The 27,223-nt window shown below is 31.5% G+C and overlaps 1 protein-coding gene and 1 long non-coding RNA gene across 6 annotated transcripts in view; one reads left to right on the forward strand and one right to left on the reverse strand.

The window, feature by feature from the left end:
• LOC101896868 (homeotic protein ultrabithorax) overlaps window positions 1–27,223 on the reverse strand; it is a 74,514-nt gene that overhangs the window by 33,518 nt on the left and 13,773 nt on the right. For 2 of the 5 annotated variants that reach the window (XM_020035091.2, XM_005178544.4), the window contains exon 2: window positions 15,445–15,495. The exons of the other annotated variants lie outside the window; for them this stretch is intronic. In XM_020035091.2, the coding sequence (XP_019890650.1) occupies window positions 15,445–15,495 (51 nt within the window). The remainder of the gene's footprint in view (window positions 1–15,444; window positions 15,496–27,223) is intronic. 5 annotated transcript variants of the gene reach the window in all.
• Window positions 3,209–3,972, forward strand: LOC109611809 (uncharacterized). Its single transcript, XR_002194115.2, has 2 exons — window positions 3,209–3,698; window positions 3,772–3,972. It is a non-coding gene; the product is annotated as an uncharacterized LOC109611809 (long non-coding RNA).

Consider the following 27,223-nt stretch of genomic DNA (forward strand, 5'->3'; position numbering starts at 1 on the left):
ATAAGAAACTCTGGTGAACTTCACAGAGATCAGAGAGCAAAGATTTCTTTCCGCTCGCCTGTTATGTATGAACCTGAAAGTTTCTCATGAAATCTTCCTGTGTCTGACCCAATACATCCATAATTATCTTTTCCCCGTTTTCAAACAATTTGATTTAATCGCTTTCATTGCAACGCCATAATTTTTTAAAGCTTTTTTGCTGTATCTTCTTGTTGAACACAGCAAAGTGACACCCTTTTCAGTTACTTAAGAGATTTTTGCTTTTGCTGTTTTTGCGGCTATATCTTCAACTCTTTACCCCACAAAAATATTCAGTTAAGCTAGAATCTGGTGTTTGAAGTCGAAAAAGAACAACAACAATTACTTGGAGACATGGATGACCAAAGAACATTTTGTTTAAGGAATTCTTGTGCGTGGTTAAATCTCTGTTAAAAATCTGCATAAACGCATATAAAACTGTTAACTAACTCAATTTTGTTGCTGTCACTTTTTGTTTAGCTGGTTGCTGTGATGGTGTATTATTGTGTGCTTTGCTGTGGTGTGGCATGGTGTTGTGTCCTCTCAAATTTAAAATTTTACCCGCAACACCTCACAGCTTATGCTGGTTCGGTTTGGTTTTGAAGAAGAAATGCATTGAATTTGTGGCAGGCAGTGGCATTTATTTGTATGTTTGTCTGTGATTCGGTTTTTTTTTTTTTTTTTTGAAATGACCATCACCACAAACATGTTGGACTCCAATGAATGTAGTATTTTGAAATATATATTTTTTTCATTTAGTTTTAATTTTGTCTTCTTTTTTACTTTGTCGTCGTCATCCTCATCAACCGGGACGGGACTTTTTACGCGCTTAATGCCAAGTGTTTGTTGGGCTGGTGGTCATTGTTGTGGTTTAGTTGTCAGAGAGAATATTGTTGTAGATCTTTTTGTAATATGATCAAGGTCTGACTGGCCACATGGAAAGAAAATATGAATGGTTTGATAACGAGTCACCAGCAACTCAGCACTGTGCAGCACAACCTTAGGAATTTGAACCCTGATTGTAACAAAAGAGCTCTCAGCCAGGGGGTTATACCGAGTGTGGCAGACATGGCATGGCATCCATGTCTCTTCTTGAACACATTTTTGTTTAGCTTGGCAGACAAACTCTGATAGAGACAGACAGGCAGAGTTCATGTTAAGGTTAATGAGACTTTATAATGTAGTTCGTTGGGTTTTCTTTAAATTTAATATGAAATTATAACAAATGTTTGGAGTCACATGAAGACAAAGTGCCAGATAGGGGTAAAGAGAAAGCTCTATAAAAATCTTTAACTAGACATAAAAAATTGAGTTTCTGTTTTAATATTCTATTGAAATATTAGGTTGTATTTCAGTTTTGGAGCAACCTACTATAACCAGGGAAATGTGTCATTTGTTGTATGAATTTCTGAAATTGGTATGAATTTTCAGATAGGTGTCTATAAATTTTGTTAAAACAGTACTGTCAGTTCTCAGATGTTTCGAAAGAATTTTGTTAAAATGGGTATTCAGATTTTTCTGTTAACAATTCGGGCCCTTCATAAGCAAAATCTGACTTAATTATTTTGTATTGCCACCATAAAACGCTATCTTCGGTTTTTAAGCAATTGAAATATATTAGATGATTTTCTTTAGGAACTTCGGAAGTACGGAACTAGCCATTCCCTAGACATCGCGAGGGCTTTTGACCCTGTCTGGCATGATGGAATTTTATATAAATTCCAATCGTTTGGTTTTGACAGTCAATCCTGTAGAATGATCGCTAGTTTTCTTAGGGATCGATTCTTTAGGATAAAAGTTGGGAAGCGATTCTCCAGACGCCGCCCGGCCCTGGCAGGAATTCCTCAAGGCTCCCTCCTTAGCCCGATGTTATACAATTCTTCTCCTGCGACATCCCGGCTCCTCCCCCTGGTGTTCTTCTTCTGACATGTGCCGATGATGTCTGCTTGCTAGGTCGGTCAGCATGCGCGCTAACGAGTACCTCGATGCCCTCCATCGGTACTTCGTTAGATGGAGCCTAAAGTTGAATATAGGGAAACGTCATGCTACGGTCTTTCATTGTCGACCAGGCATCGATGTTTGGCTTTTGATCAAACCTATCGTCACCTATGCCTTTTCCGTCTGGTTTGACAATTCGTCACATCAGATGGAAAGGCTAAGGTTGTGGCAGATGGCTCCTATAGTGCAAATTCTTGTAGGTCGATCTAAGATAGGGTGCAGATATGACGAAGACTGGACTGGCATTTTGGGACAGATACCAGTCTATAGATAATAGCATCGTCGAGGGTATGTTGAGGTGCTTAGAAGATGTGAACCAGCTATCAGCTACGAGGTATTATAAATAATGCAGGCTTACATTTTCAAATAAGCCTTTGTAGCCCATTTTTGGTGGTTTGCACACCCTGACCATGTTTTACAAAAAGTATTTAGTTTAGTATTTTTTATATAACCGATTTGACTATAATATTAGTTTATTTGAGTTGTAATATAGTTTTTCTATGTATCGATTCAATATGAAAAAGTATAATTTTTATGAGACCCTATAGAGGCTTAGTAGCAAAAATTTTTGTTTTATAAGCTGTTATGCAAATTATTAAAAATTTCAAATAGTTTAAATTTCGAACTTCCAGGTAAGAGACTTTGTTTTATAGAACATCTATATAGGAATGTGTGATAATCTTTTATTGCCAAGACTAAATCTAATTTGTCTAAAAAGATCTCTGAATTTGGAATGTTTTTCTTTTTTTAATATTTGCAATGAAACTTCCATTTATCTAAATTCTTTCAATTATTCTTATAAGATTAATATTTTCATAATTCATAACAGAATCCTTACCTGATCTATCAAAAACATCTTGGAAGCATTCTCTTTCTTAAAGTAATTCTTCTCCGTGATTTCTAATCATAACTCAGACAGAATCCAATTAGATTTCAACACTTTAAATATCGTATACGATCACAGGTGTGTATGATTTACTTTTACCAATTCACCTTTGAGGTGAGAATGTTTGAGAAAAAAAAAAACTCATTGAAGAAGAAGAGAGTGAATACCATAATGGAGAGTAAGAAACAGCTCACAGGGGTTGGAGAGCCATTAACACTTGAGCGCTTGTTTTTTGCTACCTGCTATTTGGTAATTTTTCAAAGTCGAAAAACGTAGCTGTCATGCGCACATTCTCGGTCTGATGGTGTTATGCGTTGTTACCTGTCAAAACATAATTCAAAATGGGAACTTTTTACGTAAGCATTATGAGCATAACATCAACTCTGCGTAAAAATAGCATTTCAGTCTTAGTTTTGAGATGACTCTCTCGCAGTTCCAACTCTTTCATTCAAGACAAACGCACACACAGAAATCAGCTGTTTTGTGTTTTTATATTTAATGGCCGCTCGAAGCCGATGATTAATCATTTTTATTGCATAGCCGCAACAGCAAGCAAAGAAACAAAAAAGCCGAACGGAAAATATTTCTATCAAATCCCTTGCATCGAGATAAAAACATGTCTGGCATTATCATAATTTATTGAAAATGTGATAACCCACATTTCGCTGAATGCTAGCGCCACCACGATGAGAAGAACTAGCAAACCGGCAACAGACAAAAAGAAAACTTATATACTGAATTTCCTCTGGAGAAACGGGAAATGGAAATGTGTCTGCTTCTTTAAAATCATTCAAAAGTTTGTACTTTTTTTTAAAATAAATTTAAAACATAATTTAAGTTTCCCATCATATTAATGTTTTTATTTTTAGTTTCACATCAAAAACACAAACTTTTAACAACAAATCTTCATAATCTGACTTCATTGAGCAACACCATGAGACGATGGACACGAAATCAATGTTGTTTAGATTGCTGCTTGCTTGCTTCTGTGTGTTGCAAGAAATAATTTTTACCGCCGGCAATTTTATGCGCTGAATTAAAGAAAAGAAGGAACCAAAAAAAAAAAAAAACGCGGCGGTGAATGATCGATCCCTGCAAGAATTACCTGGCCAAATGCAAAAGAAGATTTCGTTTGTTCTTGACCAAAAATTGAGAAGAAGAAGAAATTTCACAATGAGAAAAGCAATGCAAAACGTCAAAATATATTTGTAAATGTGGTTGTTGGTGTTCATTTTTTGAGTTGGGTTCTTTCTTATTTCGGCGGGGGGACACAGCTTTTTTTTTCTTAATGAAAAATGAAAAGACAACGACAAGAACAGCGACAACGGCAAAGAGGATCGGACACACAACTGTTGGTGAACAACATATTTTTGGCAGTTAATAAATTTTCAAATAAATTGACTAATTGCATACCTACAGCAAAGCAATGTCCGCTTAAGAAAACAAATATACACAGTGAAAAATCGCATCCCCAACGATATAAAAAATTACTATCTCATAGAAAAGTTTAAACATTTTTAGAATGATACAGATTTTTATTTAATATTTTATCATTTTAAGAGAATGGAACCTGCTATTCCATCTATTCTAATGAAAGCAGGATTTTCGGTATGTAGAATGCGTATTAATACTAAAAACCGGCTGAAACATTGTCCACGTGAAATATTTAAATAAAAAATATTGCAATTATTACAATAATGTGAAAATGTTTTCCAAGTTGTTCGAATAACGGTGGAACAAATAAATATTTTGTTCTCTTCGTTTAACACAAGAATAATACAAGCACTGAAAAAGTTTCTACAGTGAATGACAAAAGTTTGTTTTGTTTTGACTTAGAGTTTGTTACATATTCAAATACTGGCTCTATATCCATTATTTATGATATGGATCGAATTCAGTTGACCAGCTACTCAATATATATTTTTTTATAAAACTCTAAGCCACAATTGTGAGCAGAATGGGTCAAAGACTTCCGTATTGTTCACATCGCAATCATAGATAGATCCAATAAAATGTGCAAGAGATTCGAGTTTAAGACAGGGGAAAATTGTGAATGAAATCATGAACTAAAAGTCACTCCAGAAATAGCATACGTCTGTTTAAATCACTATACAATCCATATTTCTTGACGTAGATATTTACAATTTGGCACAATAGTTTGTATGGAAAATGGTATATAAAGGTATATCGAACCAATTTTCTTATAGCCCCATATAACGTAAATCCCACGTATTTTGCTGATTTTAACCACATGTTTCTACAGAATTGTCTTAAATTTGGTTTTTAAGACTCGCTACAGATAACAATCCTTGTAGTAGATATTTGTGTGTATGGGTTTCAGTTTACGTATTTTCCCCATATAACGGTTCCATCTACTTTGTTTCATTTTTGAAAGCTTTAATTGCATCCTCCAACATCATTGGTGTTTGTAGGTTTCAGTGCAATCCATTCGAATCCAGATACTTTTATTTATTTTTTGTGCCCTCCACCATAGTGTGGAGGATATATTAAATTTGTCATTCTGTTTTTAACACCTCGAAATATACATTTTAGACCCCACAAAGTATTTATCAGCATAAAATGAATTAGGTTGACAAAATTTTACTCAAATGTCTATTATGCCTCCAGGACTTTTGGTATTGAAAATGGGTCATGTAGGTCCACGTTTTGGTATAGCCCCCATATAATGGTACCCCCCGACATACGGTAATTTGGTGATTTAAGCGACATTATTCACCGGCATCGTTTCAAATTTGATATTTGAAGTTCGTACTGGATACTAGAGCCTATGACAGAAAATTGTCTGTGCAGGTCCACGCCTTCGTATAGCCCCCATATAACGGTACCTCCCGATATTCGGTATTTTGATGATTTGAGCTACATTATTCACCGGAATTGTTTCAAATGTGGTGTTTGAAGTTCGTAATATATACTACAGTCTAGGACAGAAAATTTCCATTGTACGTCCACGTTTTGGTATAGCCCCCATATAATAGTACCTCCCTATATTCGGTATATTGATGATTTTAGCTACATTAATATCCGATTTTTTTTAAGTTTCGCATTTGAATATTGTAATGGCTTATGACAAAAGTTTAAAGAAAAAAAAATATATGGTCGAACTATCAGGAGAATATGTCCATTCGAGAGATGCAGACATTTTTATCGAAATTTTGTATAATTTGGAAATTTTAAAACAATTTGTCTGTTACTATATTAGGCACATAGTTTTCAGTTCCTTCTGTCATATTAAAAACCATTTTTGAGAACTTTTGTAGCTTATAATTTAATAATTTATTTTATTTAAAATTAAAATTAATTTGCTAAACTTTTTTTCCCGCCACTGTAATAGGTCACACTGAGAGTAAATTAGTGTTGTGGTGTGTTGCTGTTGTTGCATTTCATGTTAGACGACAATCAAATGGCCGATAAACATCAGCACTGTTGCATTGTGGGTTATTAGTCTTTAAAAATTAAAATTTATGATTTACTAAATGTTAAAATCAATTAGTGCAATGTGCAGTCTGCAATGGTGGTTTGTTTTACGCTACGGCAGCATGTGGATGAATAAAATTTAGATTTTTTTAGTTGAATGTGATTTTGCTTTGATTTATCAACAACTTTAACAAATAATATGGATTTGTAGTGTAATCTGAGTTAGATTTGTGTTTTGGTTTGTCCTAGGAATATTGTACCAAAATAAGTGAAATAATTACAAATAATTAAAATTGAGATAAACTTATACTTTGAAACTAATATTTATTATTTTCCGATAATTATTATTTCGATTGATATTCCATATTAATTTTCTGTAGAACTTTTTTTTTGGAATATCTTTGTCTAGTAGTTTTTGTTCTCTGCAATTTAAAATGAAAACTATTTTCTTAATAAATTGTTCTTGTGACATTTCTTTAGTTTTTAAAATTTCCATTATAAATTAGTATAGAAGAAGAAATATAAACCCTGGGATGTATCATTCGTTTAAAGTTATAATTGAGGTAAAATTTACTTTTTAGACTTAATTGTTGTTTTATTTTGTGTAACGGGCAGTTTTGTAAGAATTTTTTAATCCGTTCTCTATACAAAATAATGATATAAAAACGTTCAATATAAAAACTTCCTATTTTTAATCATTTTTTTATTATTTTAAATAATTTTACAAAAAAGTGAAACAAGAAATGTTTTTATAAAAGACCTATTATGTAATAAAAATTAAGAATTCTCAAACTTTGGTCTATGTTTTTAAAGAAACAAAATTAAAAAATTTCTTTTATAATTTATTCATTTCACTTGATTTGATTAAAATAATTTTCATTGCACATCTTCATAGAACAAGAATTGAGCACATGGAAAATATAATTTTTGATAGATTTCGCAATTAACTAGGACACAATTTCCTTTTTTGTTAATTTTTATTTGTTGTGAGAATTTTTGGATCTATTCTCTCCCAAAAACCATATGTTAGCAGTATGTAATTTAATATTAGATAAATATTTTAATATGATATAGAACAACATTTTTTAACAATTTTTATTTTGGATTATTTTGAATAATTCAAAAATTAATTTTTATCTCAAAGAGAAGCTTTTGTAAAGGACCGATAATTTAATAAAAATAACGAAACCCCAAACTCTGGAAACATCCCCACCGTTTACTGTGCGAACTATACCACCACGTTGTGTCCTGTGGCCCCAAAATGATTGTAACCTCTTATATTTATTAATATGGACAGACTTACGGATGGACGGATAAACGGACCAGGCAGACGGACATGTGGATTTTCGAGTGAGTATGTATGTATGAATGTATGTTTGCATGAATGAGTGTAGTAACTATGTTAGTCTATATGAACATTTTATGAGCTGTTAAGACCACTTAAAATACAAAATGCTCCCCAGTTAACCATTGTGGAGTGTGTAAAATCAAATAAGTGTCCGGTTTATTGCTGTAGTTTGTAGCTGTTGTGTTATTTTTTTCGTTTTGCCATGCGTCGTCCCTTTGCAGTTGAAGAAGCTGCTGCTACTTTGGATTTTGCTGGTGGTACTTATTTATACTGGTACCTTTATTTTGATGAGAAATCTGCTTCTTTTTGCTCTTAGATTATTAGTTGTGGTTAAATTAGTTAAATGTTTATTGTAGCTTCTGGAGTTTGTTCGTTAATAGTTTTCTAGTTGATGGAAAAAAACAGATGTGTTTTGTTTGGGCATCGGAAAAGTGTGTATTTAACAGATTAGATTTTAATTTAGTAAAAAGTAAAGAGAAACTTAAAGAGCTGAAGATTGCCTAATTTCTTTCATTTTTATTTCAATTTTCTAACATTCAATTTACATAATATATGTGTATTTCTATTCAAATCCTAAGGTGATTTAGATTGAGTCTTGATTGAGGATAAAATTTCAAGATGTTCCTAATTGTATCCTAACTATTTTGTAATACCGAACTACATCTGTATTTTTTATTTGTAATTAAAAAACTTGTATAAAGGGAATAAATTATTTGTCCCAATTGGAAACCCTTGTTCCCCCTTTCTATTGTGTCTAAAACTCTTCTAAGCCTTATTTAACTAACAAATATTCCCCTCTTACTGAAATTAAATTCACAATCCAATGTATTTTGTCGCATTTACAACAAAACATGCTTGTCCAGGCTTTTATTTTTTTGTTTTGTTGAGCATAGAAATTTTTGTCGTATTGCAGGTGCTTTCTGTTTGTTTGGTCATGTAGCTGACATTCTTTTTTTCTGGTCACTTCTATTTGTATATTTTTCCCATATGCATGTGTCCCTTTTTTGTGACGTCCACAACCGTGTTTGTATGGCTGTGCCGGGCCACCACATGTCTCATTCTGTCGTTCTGTTGGACTCAATGTCCTTACAGCAAAACACCACAGTCAAAACCCAACCTTTCTTTTTGATGATTTTATGTGTTGGTTCGTCGGTCGGTCGGTCGGGTCGTTTGGTTAGACCACGTGTGCTTTCATATGAATATGAATTATGGAAATTATAGACGGAAACAACACTTACAAAATCTGCTATGGCAACAAATTTCATAAATACTATTTGCCGTTTCGAGTCTATTTTGTCCACTTAGCTTTTTTTAATGTTTGTCACCATCACCGCTGCCAACACCATCACCGTCATTCAACGTCAATAAAAAAGGAAAATATCAAAAACTGTATATATAAAGTCCATATTGAAAGGGTTAATTCGGTCTGTTAAAGGGCGGTTAACTAATGGCGGTTATTTAGTAAACACTCAGTTCATCATTTTTGGAAAACCATAGAGGGGTTTATTGTTGAAAAATTGTATTGTGTGAAGAATATATTTTACAGCTTAAGACTCATTAAAAAATCGTTTATGTTTTTGGTTTTGCGTGTGCGAGTACGAGTGTGTTTGAAATGAAACGCGTGTGTTTTGCCAAATTATTTCACTACTGACCTGATTTCATTTCGAGTAGATTAATGTGGGAATTTTTCAATTGTGCGATGTGGAAATATTATTGTGAAAGGGAAGAAATTACAAATAAAAACAGAAATGGATTTTTAAATGTATTTGAGGGAAAATATTGCAAATACCATAGATTCCCGATGATCCTAAGGAAGATAGAGCCGGTATTTTTAAACACAGTTGCAATTTGGGTATATAAATGTTTAGTCAGTTTATTATCGGTTTACGATTCTTCCACATCAAAGAGTTTAGATTTTTTAATTTTTATTTTTTCCAACTTATGGTAGGATCGCTTTTACAAAAACAAAACTCATATAAAAGCAAGAATTTGTGATCCAAAAATCGAAGTTCGACTTTTCTTTTTTTTCTTTCCACAGAGTAGTTGATACCGGCTGGTAAATGTCGATTTGATTATCAGAGTTTGACTTATACTTTTATCTAACAAAATTCGGTTAATTGGACATAGAGTTAGGTATCCCTAAATCAGCTAAAAATGCTAAAGTAATATCTAATAAAAATTCAAATTTTGATGTATAGTATTCATTTTCCATGAACTTTTCAAAAAAAAAAGATTTCATCAGTTATCCACTCAATGGGGTTTATGTAAAAAATCAGTAACTTTTCTCATTTTAGATCAGAAGAAATCCGTACAAATAGTACCTGAGAGCTAGATTCCGAATTTAGATTTTAATAAGATTTGCATTTTAATGTGAATTTGATATTTAAATAAATGCAAAATCATAGATATTTAAACTATTTCTATAAAAAAATCAAAATTAAAAAAAATACATTTTAATAACATATTTTATTTCACCCATTCCCGATATCCAATTTTCTATCGCTCTCAAAAAAAAAAAACATTTTATTGAGGTTATGTACTAAATTAACTGATTTATTTTTGTACTAGCGCCATACAACTGTCACACATATTTACATGCCGTTTTATATCAGCTACAACAATTTTTTTTATTACTCATTTCCATAGATTCAAAGGTGTTGTTATAATTATAGCTTTAAGCCATTGTATTGGATCCACCCATTTCTTTGCATTAGCCGATAACTGCTGTCAGCACGTATGTACGAATGAACGTTAAGTAATGTCGGTACGGATGTGAATTGTGTTTTTTGTTGTTTTGCACTCATTGAATGGCAAGTTTACAATAATATTCAATTAACTATTTGAATATAAATGTAGAAGAGCTAGGTTCTATACTACAAACACTCGGAGGAATAAACGCATTAAGTGTTAGGGATAAAATGAGAAATAGCTTAAGTAATAAATTTGAGCTCTAAGAGTTGGCTTATTCGGACACATTCTTTATAACTTCAAAAACGCTATTGCGAATTTTTGTAATTTTTCCTTAAATAAAAATAGCAATACTGTCCTAGGGTCACCAGCTATTTAAAAACTATGCATCAAGAGAGAGCATTTAAAATAGGCCCACAAAGTTTAATCAAATTTTGAATTGCTATTCAAATTATTTTACAATTTTTATTCGGTCATTTGTAAGATAAGTATTAACGCATTTTATCCTTGTTATTTTTTTAATGGACCAAAATACCAATCTAGTGGCACTTTGGAATAATAACTTCTGTGGTTAGTTGAGAAAAACATAAGGTATCAACTCAATATTAACATCAAGTGGAATTTGGTTAAGTGAAAATATAAATGGGTGGGCTAACAAACATACGAACAAATACAAAGTATGTAAGTATAAATATGTATAGTGGTATTGCATGTCGTGTTAGCCACCACAATCATCATCACCGCCATAATCGTCCTACACTGTTAACGGTTATTCCCTTTTTGGCATATGCATTTTTTTTTCACTGCCACTGCTCTCGTTGGCTTGCTCAACGAGAATATGAGGAAAATGAAACCCTTTATGCTTTTATTTGTGTTATACTTATTTTTTTTTCAGAATACAACACGCTAAAGCTTAGCTTCCAACATGCAGGAAAACGGAAGTTAATTAGTTGTTGTCGGTCACCTAATAACAATGCTGTAACTCTATATCATTTCAAAAAGATAAACAGCTATTATTAATATCAGACAATCAAGACAGAAATTCAGATACATGCATATATGTGTGGAGTGCTCTGGACTGTGCAGAAACGCAATTAATTTAAAAAAATTTTCAATGTATTATTTTGGTGGTTTTAGGTGAAATCTTAAAAATAAATTCCAAAAAAGTTTTATTATCTAAACTTAAATTAATGAACAAAACTATATTACCATATGTTTTTCCCTTAATATGCCTCCAAATATACCCTGATTGTTTTACACCATACACCTTAAACAAACTGCCAGCAAAATACCAACCGTTTACAATGCTCAAGAATATTGTCTCATTGAATGTCATCAACATGTTATCATGTTTAACTACAACCTAAAGCTACTGTATAAATGATTCAATAACAACAACAGCAAAAAAAAAAAAACAATCGTTGTAATAGTTTTGTTAAGTTCGATTAACGTATATTAAATTGGCTTTTATATGGCTCTGATATGGTCATACAGATTTGTTTTGGCAATTAAAACTTAAGTTTATTATTAACACACACCAGAGAACATAAAATCAATGACGACGATTCCTCTCTGCTTGTACTACAAAGGTAAATGAAAAATCACGCTAAAACAGGCTTGTTGCTAGTATCTGGCCGGTTGACTGTTTGTCTGTCTGTCTGTTTGCCTTTCCGCCGAACAACCTTAACCCAATGACTTGGTTTGAGTATTTTACACAATTATTGACTATGTGTGGCCTGGGCAGTAAAGATCAGGTGTCGATTTTGGTATTTTAAAGATTGTTTAGGTAGCGACTAAACGTAGCAGTTAAGGAGAGTTTTTTTGTAGATATGTAAGAAGAATTTGTTGCTTTTTTCTTGAATATTAATTTCTAGCCTCTTCACATAGTTATTGTGAATGATGTGAAGTACCAGCATGACGATGACCTATATACCGTATTGTAAATCGGTGTATAGATTCCATCTGAAACCTGACTATGCAATTTATTTCTATGATTTGTCTGAATCAAATCTTTGTGAAGGATAGAGGAATTTAAATGTGTTTTTACAATTTACTTTGGTAAGAAAAAATCAATAGACGAATAGGGAAGTTCTTTAGAAAGGGGAAAGATGAAACTGAATATTTGACGTACAAATTTTTGTTAAAAATGGGCATTTGACCTAATCCGATGGGATATTTTTTCATACTAAATGCTAATATTCTAAATGTGTTTATTATATTTCAAAGCCTAAAGCTATCACTAATAATAACATATATGCCGTACCACACGAAGATGTTCACAGAAATTAATTTTTGGAAAAATTTTGAAGGGCAAGTAGCCAAAAATTAACTTTTCTATTTATAAATTCAAAAATTGGCAAAAGGTACCCTTCATGTTTATGATACCACAATAAAGAGAAGTTCATCTGAGTTTTGATTTTTTCATTTTTTAAATGCACTTTTATTTGCACTTTGTGTATTTTTATGTTGGGAAAAACGAAAAATCGGTTTAATTATTCTAATACCCTCTATTATAGGACGGGGGAATTTTAAATTTGTCATGGCATAAACAAAATACATTCTTGATCTGAGTAAAATTCTGAGGTGATTTAGCTAAGTCCCTCTGTGAGTTAAAATCTCCATAGAAACTACATTATTCTATGCAGAGCTTTTAATTTTGGCAAAAAGTGTGTGTCGAGTATGATTTATATTGAAAATGGATTATATATATGGATCCATAGAGTATATTCTGAGTTTCGGTCCTTTCAGAACTCCAGTAGCAATGTTTATATTATTTGGTTTTTTTTAGTTGCTGGAATTGATATTAAAAATGGATTATATATATATGGATCCGCATTAAGCTATAGCGCACATAGAGTATTTTCTGAGTTTCGGTCCTTTCAGAACTCCAGTAGCAACGTTTATATTATTTGGTTCTTTTAGTTGCTGGAATTGATATTGACAACATAGGCCCACTATTGGTTAAAGTTCCGGTTTTACAAGAAAGTTAGGGTCATATAACAATACCTGCCGATATTCGGTATTTCTGTTAAATTTTTTGTTATTTATCATTTTGAGTTGCAATATCATCCAACATTTCAACATAAGCTCAATACAACAAGTCTGGTCGATTTCAGGTATTTTGATGGTCCCGCAATTTCTATTCGAAGTGGATGTATATTGGCATGTTTTAATCTTAATGTCTTAAACAACCATATCGCCCAATTTGTGTTATTTTGAAAAACCAATTTTTTCAAACGAATAGATTATGATTTGATACTACCGATCCATAAAGTGTATATCAACATATATTGCTTAGGTTTAAATTGTACTGGAGTCCTTGTCATATTCTCTAACCAATTTGTAAGTATTTTTGACATTGCAAATGGAAAAAGTTTGATCCTAGAGAGAATAAAAACAAATTTCAAATTTTGCTTTTATTCTGGGTTTGGGCGGTTATACAAACCAAACCTAATTTTGGATGATTTGTGGTTCCCATCGTTGAGATTTCTTTTCAAAAAATGGCAAATTAATATTAATTAGCTTGTGTTCTTCTTGGGTTGAATGAAAGTGAAATAATTAAGTTAAAATTCATTATTTGCATTACTATCTTTGTTTAAGAAAATAAGTATTTTTTCCGAGCTTTACTTACGTAACAACTCATTATAGAATAAGCATACGTTCCCCCGCATGCAACAACTATTGTGCTACTAATAAATTTTCCCTTTGATTATAAGGCGATTTTATAAGTTTTCGCATCATTTAGCAAATGGCAACAATGTGTAAAATACTCAATTTGCTAACAAATTGTAAATATATAAAGGCACATTTTCCTACTATAATAATTTATTCCAAACATATTCATACATATATCAAAATGATTGATAACCTACGACGTTCAAAGGCAGACTCAACACAAATGCCGGGTACTTTTAAAATAAAATGAAATGAACAAAGCATGCGACTGATAGACCGACCAAGGGAATAAAAATATATGGGAATAAGTGTTTATTATTTTTTTATTTCTTTTGCAAAATATATCAACATAAGTCTGGCCACCTTAATTGTATTATCAGCTAAACGTATAAACACACTTTAAATCACTTTTTTACTCGAAATAATACGAATAATCAGCTTCCATAATCTTGGCAAGTATAGTCCAATGTAAGCCAGCCAAGAAAGAGCCAAGTCGGCAGAGTTCTAAAGCCAAAGTGCTAAGAAGGAAGCTAGATCAAGCAAAATAAAAAATCAATCATTTCCGCACTTACATGGACTTGCTGCTGCTGCTAAACAAAATGCATGTGGTCATATTGCCTTTTGCCGGTTGTAGTAGCCACTAAGATAAATGGCAATAACAAGGCTTAAATAGTTGTATGCCGCCGTATGCCGTTTAAGACCATGTTAACAACAAGTTAATATTGTTGTTGTAATACGTACGTTTTAAGGTGTCTTGGCGCAAAGCTAAGACAACAACAACAAACCTTCTGCCAGCTATAATTTCAGGTTATGCCCGTTTTCTGTTTTAACTAAAGCGTAAGAGATTACCAAGCTCTTGAAGTCATAATCGCTTGGCTGTATATTCGAAACAGAAACTGAAATGGTCAGCTGCAGCATATATTAGTGTAAGAGTAGAACTGTTAATTTTCCATGAAACCACCCAAGTTGTTATGCGCAACTAATAGAAAAATTTACTATGTTTTTGTGGGATGCTTTAAACAGCTGTTTTACGGGCAAGTTGTTAAAGAATACCGTTGGATGGAAACAGTGTTAGGAGTGCTTTCAGTGGCGATCACATGTGTGATTTTATTAAAATTTTTAGTTTAGAAATATTTTATTTGTGAATTATTTCAGTTGTAATTTTTTCCTAAAGAAGTTAATTTTCATTTTGTTTGTTTTTTTAATTTTGCTTTGTCTACCTTTACGTGTTTTATATATGAAATGCTTTTTTCTTGCTTTTATATATCCTAAAAGTTTTACTTGTTTTCATTTTTTCTTTCCAGCAATTCCTTGCACAGGACCAACTATAATATGGATTAGTTTGCTACGACTTAAACTTAAAATTTTGAAACAAAAAATGTGGAAAATTTCTTACCCATGTCTGGTGATATGCCGCCGTATTGTGTTAGATCAGATCTTATCTTACCTAAAATAAAAAAAATAGAAAAAAAAAATAGGTTAATTGCGATTAAAGAAAATTATTTTCATATCTACATCGAAATGTATAGATTTTTGAGTTTTATGCTTCATAATTGTATTATACAAAAATGTTGAAATCATTGACAAAAAACAATGTAAATAATATTTTTTATGATATAAAGTATAATAAAACGAAAAGAATCTACTTTTATCATATTAAAATCCATTGATCATTCAGAATTATATTTTTTGTTATTTTCTTTCTTCAGAGCTTCCAGTGAGAACCCCTGGTGGCGTCACATGGCTAATGGCGGCTTATTTTTGTGAATATTATGAATTATTAATAATACATAAATCGTTAAGAACATCACAAATATGCATATTTTACTTTTCATTTCACGGTGTAGCTTCCATTTCTTTCTTCCCCCTTTTAAACCATCTCCCAGCTCTCCAAAAAATCATAAATTGTAGTAAATTATCAACAAACGTATATATTGATATTTCGTTGCTCTTTTCAGTGTTAAGAAGCTCGTTTGTTCACAAGTGGCAATAATGATTTGTTGTTTTATAATAAACAACAGCAACTCCAACATATTGTTGATTACTATGCTTACGTATGAACATATGACCAAGATTTTGTTGTTCTTTTTTTTCGCTGCTACTAATGCCTGTTTTTCTCTCTTTGCCCATGACCACAGAACAAAAATGAGAGAAAAAATTGGCAATTCCAGTCCATTGTTTATGAATTAGAAGAAATAAATCTTTAGAAATTCGCCATAAATTATAATTTGTCTTTGAAGCAGAGACGGTGATGATTATCGAAAGTTTATAGAGTCCAGATGATGTTAGCGTAATTCATTAAAAGGAGATGAAGAATAAAGATCAACAAAGCTCCTATGAACACTTTTTAGAGCGTGCAAATGTTGAAATAATTATTTGAAATTTGTATTTGTTGTTGTTTGTATATCAAAATGCAAATTGTGAATTTAATTGCTCACATTAATGTTAAAGATAACCGGTTAACATTTTAGAATTTATACCAATTTTTAATCAAATTGATGCGAGAGAATGATACTACTCTAAACCAAAAAAATCAATAATTTAGAGGAATTTAGGATATACGAGGGTTGATATTTATCAGTGAGAATAGTGGGTACATCCTTATTTCGGTCGGATTGATATTTTGAGATCATTTTTCATGGAAATTTTCAAATTGTGTCAATGGTTTTGAAATTCAATATTATTTCCCGATAACAATTTAAGGATTTGCGGCCTAAAAATTTACACTAAAATAAATAAAATACTGACTTTTTAAATTGAATAAGACGTATGATAATGAAGTCACATTCTTATGTGTTGAGGTACTATTTTGCAAGGCGAAAGAATTCACACTTCAGGTAAATTTAAATCTCATAAAATCTACGTAAGAAAGGTATCATAAAATGGTAGATATTCAAACATGGGCAAAGTTTTGACAACAACACTAACTACGAAATGTAATTGGCGTACATTGGATTTTCGGATTTTCGATTTCCACACAGTTTAAATGTAATATCCGCTCCAAATACAAAGCTTTCTCCATGAATTTGAACTTGAACCTCGATAGCGGAAAAAAAATCGAATAATTGGTCTACCGACTTATCAGCCCTCCCCAGTTCTTACTCACGGCTCTTGCTCTAATTTAACCCCTGCTGATTACTGTTAATTATTAAATTTATGCATAATTTTAAAATGAAAAAATATATACATCTCCAAAACATGATTTGCATTTAGTTTTGGGATAACAATTAAGATCTTTATCTTAGCATTTACACGTATCAGTTTGTTTATTTATTTGTTCAAGCACGAGCAGCATTCAGCCAATAACCCAACAAACCAGTGGTCTAACAAGGCATTAATGGCAACACAACACTGATTGTTTTCATAGCGCCCCCGCAAACACAGAGCAAAACAAACAAATAACCATTTTTATAGTTATTTTTATGATTGTAAATATACCGGAAATAATATTTGATTATAAACTCAAATCTCACAGCACATTTGGATTCTCTAAAGGGACACGTAGCAAAATATACGGGAGAGGGGTTGTGCTACTGCACATATTTTGGTGCTCTCTATTCCGAGAAGATGGTGGTGGTGATGACGATGCGGTTCAAACAAATCAAATGTTAAGACAGCCACAACAAGATTAAAAAACTCTATAAACTTAATGGGAATTTTATGCATATGAAGAATAGAATGGCAAAATGTGGCCGCGGTGAAAATATCGTGGAATATGCAAGGTATTTAAAAACACATAAATTCGTTGAGTAGTTCCTGTGCAGATTTTCCCATATTTCGTTAATATTTTCTATTAGTTTTCTCATGATAAAGCGAATTAAAATAAACCAAAAAGAAAAAAAAATCGCCCTAACTAGAGCCAATAAAATATAAAAACTCAAAACACCTTATACAAGCAAGTGAATCTCTGTTTATTCATATTTGCCACTACAAATTACGTTTACTCAGGCGCCAGACTCAGCCTGGTTGGGGCGCATATTTAAATACACACGTGGTTTATCGCTGACATTAAATCATATTTTTTATATCATGTTCCCTGTATTCTGAGCCTAGACTTTCATATCGAAGTATTCACACCTTGCAACATCTTTTTTCTGTTCTTCAGAAGAAAGACAAAAAAACTTTTTTCTTTCTGTTGTTGTTCGCTAGCCCTGTTGCAACGCTTGTTAGCTTCGTTTGTGGCTCGTTTGTTACCTACCGGTGTTATTTTGATTGTTTACATTTTGCGGATTTTGCCTTTTTCAAGCTTCTTTTGCCAACGCGCTTTTGTTTTATTATTTATAAACACTTGATGAAATTTCTGAAACGTTTTGGCGGTAGCAAAAGCAAAAAATAAAAAAGCAGACACTCTACCACCATTGCCACCACATTGGCACTATACTAAAAAAATACAAAAATAAACAAATTATAAATGAAAAATCAACTTAGACGACCTGATACCAAAGAAAAACAAAACAATATTTACCTCATAGACGGTATTAGGAAAACAAAGAAAACCTAATGAAAATTAAATCAAAATAAACAAACAATAACTGTACAAAAAAAAAGATGAAATAGAAATTAACAAAACAAAAACAACAAATAAAAGAATAATTTACATATTTTGTTGTTGGTTTTGCTGCCACATAAAAAAGGCCATAAAAATATACATTGTTATAAGAAGCAGGTGGTCGGTCGCATAATTTTGGTTTCATTATAAAAACACTCTTCAACAATAATGTCGGATTTTGGTCTGGTCTTTTGATTACAAAAATGACACAATTAAAGGCCGAAATGACCAAGCTCTGTCGATGTTGAGAAATGATATCTGAAAAACCCGGAGGAACCAGGTTGAAATAATATATAAAATACCAATTTTATGGACCTCACAAAGTGATTTTTTGAAGGAAACAAAATCTATTGTCTCTCAATGACTTATGTTTCCTATAGTTTCTTAAGATGGAAGTTGGAAAAGTAAAAAATGTTCTGTACTTAGATGGCGATATTCTGTCTGTAAGGTCCGAAGACTTTTAAAACGAACTAATCCAAATGAAGTATTGTGTGAAAAGAACTATCAGAACTAGTGTTTTTAATTTTTCTTGTCACCATATTTTCATTTTGTTTCTGATTTTCTTTATTTTTTACATTTTAGATGACCCAACGGAGAGTGGAACTTAAGAGAAAAATTTAAATTAAAAAATAATTTTATAAACCTTATAAAATAGATCATATAAGTTTTGTTTAAACTTTTAATCTTTAAATGTCAAGATTTGCAGTATTTTGATGGTTTGTGCCATGATAGTCTTTTTTATTTGTGAAACGAAAAGATTCAAAGCAAGAATTTCGCAAAAAGAACTTTCAGAACTAGACATAAATAATTCATTTGGTAGCTATAGTTCATCATTTTCCTTGAATTAAAAACAAGTTAAAAGAAAAAGATACACGAGATTCAACTTAAAATAAATAAACAATTGAACGGAACGATAAAACAGAATAGAAAGAATCAATTGAAAAGAACCGAGCATGTAGAAACATATGATGGATTCAACCGAGAAGAACTTAATGAAATGAGGGAAACCTATGGAATAACTAGTTCCTCTCAAGATAAGGAACGAAAAAGTTCGAGAGGCCTACAAGATGAAACTAATATTAACCCTTTGATATATAATTTTTCCTTTGATAACACCATTAATTTCATTCTTCCAAATAAGAAACCAAGTCAATTAATATGGGAAATACAATACATTCTCTCTGAGTAAGATCAGCAATTTTAAGACAAATATTTATAGAATCGAGATCAAATTAAAAGCATAGGCATATAGGATACAATAACGGTCCAATAAATATAATATGGACATCTTCGTGCTACAATAGATTAATATTTGGGTTGACTTAAATAAAATAGAAAGGTATGATTGTTTATGTTTTGACGGAGCGGATATTCAATGATTCGGAACGCGACTGTTCCAAAAAAATAATTCTCTGATCTTAGTTTAGTGAATTCAATTAAACAACTTGAAATTAGTTCATACGCCCCTTTAATTGAATAGATTAATTGAACTAGTTTTCTGCCTAAATATACAACTCTAATGCATAGATGTTGTGAATAAACATATAGGGATAAAAACCGCTACGAATTTGTATGGATATTTCCTTTCAAGTTCGCTGAGCGACCATTTCCATTCTTGTCTTCAAAAGAGATGAGACCGCTCATTAAGTTTCTTTTATTTCAGATGCCGATCGGGATAGAAAAAAAGAGATAAGACTAAATAACTAGATAATCGAAGAAGGTGAACGGCTCCGATCGTTCCATTTACAAAATAGTTATGTTAAACAAATTCACAATGAAAGGACGCAACCCTAGTTCTTTGCACAAAATCAAAAAATTTTGTGAAATATACGATATTTATGATATTGTACTGTACTCTTTTACTTATTTTAAAAATTCAGAGAGCAATAATTGATGCATTTGGTAAAACTCTGGAAACCTAAGGAAGATACCTAAAAACATATCATACTAGTGAAAATACTTATTACAAATCTGGTAAATAATAAGTAGTTATTTTTTGGACTAAAAGTTTGTAAAGAAGTACTTTTATACTTTCGCATCCAAATTGTACGGTCTAAAAAGAAGAAAACTATGGCAAAAAAAAATATTTTAAAATACTTTAACAAATAATAATTTATTACCATGCATTTGACATGGTTTTGTTAATAATGCATATTTAAGATAACAGGTTGTCAACCCTCAACAAACGTAACTTATTAATTAACTAAATTATAATCATAACATAACAAGAATAAAGTGGTGTTGTGGAGTTATTGTCGCCGAACTAACCATCTAGTTAATTAAGAAGAAACGCATACCTATCTACAGCCCCATATACATAGATGGGTAGATACAATTCAGTCGCCGTGGTTACGGTGGTGTGTATAACAATTAAGTCATTCGGTCATGCATTGGCTTTTAATAAAAGCTTGTTGAATTGGGAAGAGGAACGTTTTTAATAAAATATAGATGCTTCAGCAATCTTTTCGTAGATTTAGATTTTTGATTTTGTAACACCAACCTAGTATTCCTTCCCTCATAATTTAAGGGACCATTTTGACAACCCTTTACCTCCATACTTTTTTGTACCTACGCCTCCGCGTCTCTGTTTTCAATTAAATTTAATAATAATAAAAGAAATTTGCATACGACTCATATTCTTCGCACACTTCAGCCACCATAAGTGTTTGTCTGTGTTTGTGTGTGTGAGTGTGCATTTTTTTACTTTATTTTTTTCTCTTCGCATTTTACTCCTTGCCTGTATTTAATTTACCCACTGACCAAATGTCTAAAGTGCAAAACAAAAATGTTGAACTTCATACCGTCATCATAATCATACACAGTGGGCAGATGCTCACAACAAACAAACAAAAACACGCGTTAAACATGAAGGAAGGCCGGAAAAAAAGTATGCCACAAAATTGAAATTGTTTTTGGTACGTAGCAAACTGGACAAATAAAACAAACAGGTCGTCCGTCATCTTTATCATCAATGCAGTTCTCACATGAGTATGCAACAGTTGAAGCAACAGCAGACGGACAGGTACAACAATGTTGCATGGTCGTCAATAATTTTGAAGTACTTGCTAAATTGACCAACTATCAATTAGGGAGTCTGGAAACAAAGTAAAATTTTACTTTTGTGAGATTCTTATCGCAACTGATGAGCTGATCTTCCTACTGCCCTCTCTCTCTCACCCAATTGTGAAAATATGAAATTCGGACATGTTTATATTGTCATAATGCTTGTGACCAAAAATATGAAATATATTAAAAAAAAAAAAAAAAAATTAAATAATAATAATAATAATAACAATAGTTATAATAATAATAATAATAATAATAATAATAATAATAATAATAATAATAATAATAATAATAATAATAATAATAATAATAATAAAATGATAATAATAATAATAATAATAATAATAATAATAATAATAATAATAATAATAATAATAATAATAATAATAATAATAATAATAATAATAATAAAAATGAATTTAGTAGAAAAATTTAAAAATATCTCAGAGCTTTATAAAGTAACTTAAGTCGATTTATGTCAATTTGAAGAGGTTGGTATCACGTTGTTGTATTTTCAGAGAGTATTATATTTTTGGACGATTTAATATTTACAAATTTAAGGAAAATATTTCTTTCTTTACATTCAGAGTTTTCAATCTTAAAAAAGCGCTAACATAAGTGGATTTAATAACGTTAATGTTTAAATATCTTATTTCAAAAATGCATTTTTTCGCGTTTGTGCCCTCTATGTGTATTGGTACAATCATTTTTCAAAAATCTTATATTTGCCCTCTAGTAGTTTCGGCTTAACATTCTGTCAAATAACTCATTTTTATAACTTCCCTAAATTTCTCTGACATTCTTTTTTTGTAAAAGTTAATTTTTTTTAGTTAGTCCCCCAACATGGTTTCGAAATGCATATACGGGTACGCGGTGTTTGGAAGATATATAAATATATTTAATTCACAGTAAGGAATGTATTTTTTTGTCATTCAGAGTTTGAGTTCTCAATTCACAGTAACGCCCCTTCTTCTAAAAGTTTACACAGGTCGATAATACAAGTAATCGATTATCTGAAACCATTTTGAAGGTTCCAACCACATATTCCATTCCATAATTATGAATATTTTTATGGGGTTACTAAAAATTTTCCTACGAACGACTAATGACTGCTAACTTAATGAAAAATGTTGGGGAAATATTCAAAATATATACACTGGAGAGTCATGGGAGCAGCAACCAGTTGGAATATCAAATATCTTAAAAAATCATTCGGATCTAATATCCATGCTTTAGAAAAACATGGCCAAAATGATCTGTTATATTTTTTTGTAAATATTTCTTCTTTTCACAAACATAATTATGAAGTCATCAATAGGGCCTCAAACCCAAATTTTCAGGGGAAAAAAATAAGTTTACACGCAGAAAAATTACAAGGAGATTTTTCCTAATATTACGAAATATCCTTATGCCTCCTTAGTTGGCCAGTCAAGGTCACACAATTGGCTAATACCAATTTTCTATTCTTCACTTAATGTCGGTTACGCTTCAATTAACTGAAAACGTGCTGAACCACACAAATCATATGTTTTTCTCTGTTTGCATTTCTGCCTTCAATAGGGTTCAATTTTTGTTTAAATTTTATGGCTTTTTATGCAGAATTTCCGTTTTGACCAACAAAACAAAAGAAATCCCACTCATCATTATCATTATTATCATCATTAGGTTGACTTCACAACAGGTTTCGTTTGCATTTTGAACGAATGGACTGGCAGACAGACGGACGTACGAACTAACAAACGCACACTAACGGACTAACAACAAGACAAGCAATAAAGCAATCTTCCTTCATTCTCTGCCTCACTCGAACATTGCAGAGATGTGTGGCCATAAATTTAGAAAAAATTAAAATTTTTACCTAAAATTGTATCTACTTGCCAACACCATCGGCACCACTACAACCACCAAAAATATTCAGTCATATCTATAAGCAGATCATCATAAGCCGCACCGCATTAGTGACGCAACCATTAGTCAGTCAGTTAGTTAGTCAAGCCCAAGAAGACTTAAAAAAGAAGAGGAGAAGAACCTTGTGGCCAACAACAAAATATCACTAGCCATACACACATATACTAGCACAAAATTTCTCCCATTCATTCGGTTGATGGTGTGAAACATAACCAGAAAAAAATGAATATTTTTAGTACGTGCAAAACATCAAAAAAGACAGACCTAGTACAAATATTAGTTTCAAGGTCATTTTATTTGAAAAAAGATAATTGTTTTTTTTTTTTTGCAATGTGTTTTCTTTTTTTAGTCCAAAATGTGCCAATGTGTTGAAAATGTTTTTTTTTTTTTTATTTTTTATTTGGGAAAGGTCTTCGAAGATTGTCCCTCCGCCATAAGTCAAATCGTCATGCAAAACACAAGCAAATATTTTTAGAATTTATGTTGAAATTTAACGATAATGACTTAAAAGCCTTCAGGACATGATTTAAGACCTTAACAAAACAAATTTTTAACAAATTTAGGCATCGCAAAGCCGTAACAATATCACTACAATAAGAGAAAACAGCGATCCAATGTGTTGAATTTAAAAGGCGAACAAAGATTATGCCTCCAACCAAGTATCATGGAGAATGCGTGTGGTCACAGTGTGACGAAGGCGAAAAATTCGAGGAGAGTATGTGCACCATAAATTCGAGAATATACACCTGTATCAGGGACGTACACAGGATTAAATGGTTTATTTTCTGATTTTTTACATATTATGGAAAAGTTAATTTTTTTGGTGTAAAATGAGTCGATTTATAGCTGACCATTCTCCAATATATCCATGCATTATTCTAATCTCATTTGTAGTCCAGCCAGGATTAAATATTTCACAGTTAAGTTTTTATTGTCTATTTTAAAAGCGGCATTTCAAAGGATTTTGTTTTTCTTCAGATTTGGATATTGATTCTATATATAATTCCATCAGATTTCACTCAACTATGTAGTCATGAATAAGTTCGAAATCCGATCATTTCCGACATTTCATCTGCAACTGTTTTTAATGGAATTTATGAGAATATTTTCAACTTCAGCCAAATTTATTTATAATTGGGATCAAGAAAACACTGGGCCAAATTAATTCCACAAAATTGTCAAATTGATCATGATCAATGTGCTGATTGTGGATAAATCACACTTTTCAACCATTGTTTGCCAGATACACAAATTTTTTTAAAACAAAAAAAAATAATATTATATTTAAATAAATATCTAAATTGTATTCCTTTTTTCTCTAGTAATATTTTATAAATCAACAAAAGAAACATAAAACAAAAGCCACCAACTAAAAGTGAAACAACAAAAATGAGGTACCGCCACCACGGCAGCATTGTTGATATTAATCTGAAAACAAAATCAAAGTATCAGTGAAACTAATAAATTTTAAAATTCTCACATTAATAACACTATCCAAGTGGTTGGTGGCTGGCTGGTATGTTTGGTGGCTTGGTGGCTGGCTGGCCGGCTGACTGGCATACTTGGTTGGATGAGCAGTTGGTCAGTTGGTTTGGTAAATTATATATGTACGCAGGCAAGCATTGGAAGCGAAATACGAATATTAGGTCGGCTCGCGTAAGAGGAATTAAAATTAAATTAAATATTTCTTTAAAAGGGAGAACCGGTGATGATCTAGGACATATAATATTTATACCTAAAATAATTGAAAAACCTGCAGTTTTTATATATTATTTTTAAAGTTTTTAGTGTTCTGAGGTGACCTATTATAATTCAAATATGAATTTCTTTATTGAATATCGTACATCTCTGAAAGAGAAAATACGAAACATTTCCAGTTATGGGAACCAACGCGTCATACAATGAACGGAAATTTTGTTGGGGTTTTTCACAAAACGCAACAGAAAATATTTACAATGTATATTTTCAGTGGAAATCCACTCAATTATATTCACAAAAATGCCTTAATGTCTAAATATTTTACCATTTAAACTATGCCTGCTACCACATTTGATACACACAATTTATTATTTAAATGAATACAACAAATGAATATTCAAAATATAAAATTGAAAAAAATTAATAAAGGGGTGAATATTAAAACGATCTTGCAAAACACACAAAACCAATAAATAAAATATTTTATTATTCTAACAAGACACTTGGCAATTTGTGAGATCGCGAGTTCTTCATTCGGTCTGTGATCAGCCAAAATAGCCGGTGTTCTAATTTTATATACATTTCAAGCAAAAAAACGTTTTTGTATAGTTTGGTGCTTGGACATTATTGCACATGAATGTCTGCGAATGGGTTTTGGTGGCCAGAAAAATCATCACAAAAATATTTGACTTGTTATATCTTGTGTTGAATATTATGTTTGGAAAAAAGACAAATCTTCAAATAATTGATTTCTTCCTGTAAAAAATGTTAAGGAAAATGAATGAATTATGAAAAATATATTTATGAAGTAACACGGTTCCATATTTATAACAATTTTACCACCAATTTTTTGTCCACCTTAGTTTTTAGTAACTGGAAAGACAAGTGTAAGTAATTGACAAGACTTCTGACAAATTATACTCAAGACCTTAATATTATTTTTAAATAAGTATCACATTCAAGATCCTATAATAGCTCACTTGCCTTTGAGACTTTTTAATTTCATAACAACAAGTTTGATCTCATTTTATCTACGAAATAACCAAAATATGGGGTTTTGTTACATGAGTGGGACCTAATATTAAACACTATTGTGAGGAAGCTTTCAAAATATAATATTGCAGCCATGAATTGATATTGAAATATTTTGGAAGAAAATTTTTCACGAAATGAGAACTTAAAATTTCCATATTACAGCCATTTTGGTTAAAAAATATGGCTGAAACTTTCAAAAACAAAAAATCAGGACCTCCTTTTATATGGGGTCTACACCAAATAGTTGGAAAATTTCACACACAAGGTGACAACGTCCTCGTTAGGAAAATGAAGTAAGCGTTATATTGAGTAGGTTCTCATCTGACCTTACATAACCATTTTTAGCGAGGACGATGATTTCAAAATATGTAGTTACAGTCAGAAGGTTAGTTTCCGAACAATAGGAACGAATTATAGTAATTTTGGTTGAAATTCTAGCTAAAACTTTCAAAACCTCAAAGTCAGGTAGTCTTTTTATATGGTAGCTACACCAAATACTACGAAATTTTCCGCATAAACATGAAAAGGTTTGAAAATACATTATAGACTTTCAAGAAGCTTTAAATTTACGGAGACCGCTTTATGGAACTACATCCAGTATTAGACTTAACCCGAAGTTTTATAGCGAACAGAGATTTTGATACAAATTGTGAACTAGTAGCTGATCAAAGGTCCTAAAATCGGGTGATATCTCCATTCTATGTTGATGTATACCTCAAATTTATTTGTCCTCCATCGAAATATTGTAAAATAGTTCTACTTCTTCACTGTTCATTTAAAAAAAAATAATAATCCGGATTCTCAAAATCTGTCAGTTTTCGAGGAATTTCGAATGATTAAAAGTGAAGAGAACAATTTGTAGTGCGATTCTCTAACTCATATTTTGAGTTACCGCAAAAAATTGGTAAAATTAATTATT

The sequence above is a fragment of the Musca domestica genome, unplaced genomic scaffold (genome assembly GCF_030504385.1).
Source record: "Musca domestica strain aabys unplaced genomic scaffold, Musca_domestica.polishedcontigs.V.1.1 4, whole genome shotgun sequence".
NCBI classification, from domain to species: domain Eukaryota; kingdom Metazoa; phylum Arthropoda; class Insecta; order Diptera; family Muscidae; genus Musca; species Musca domestica.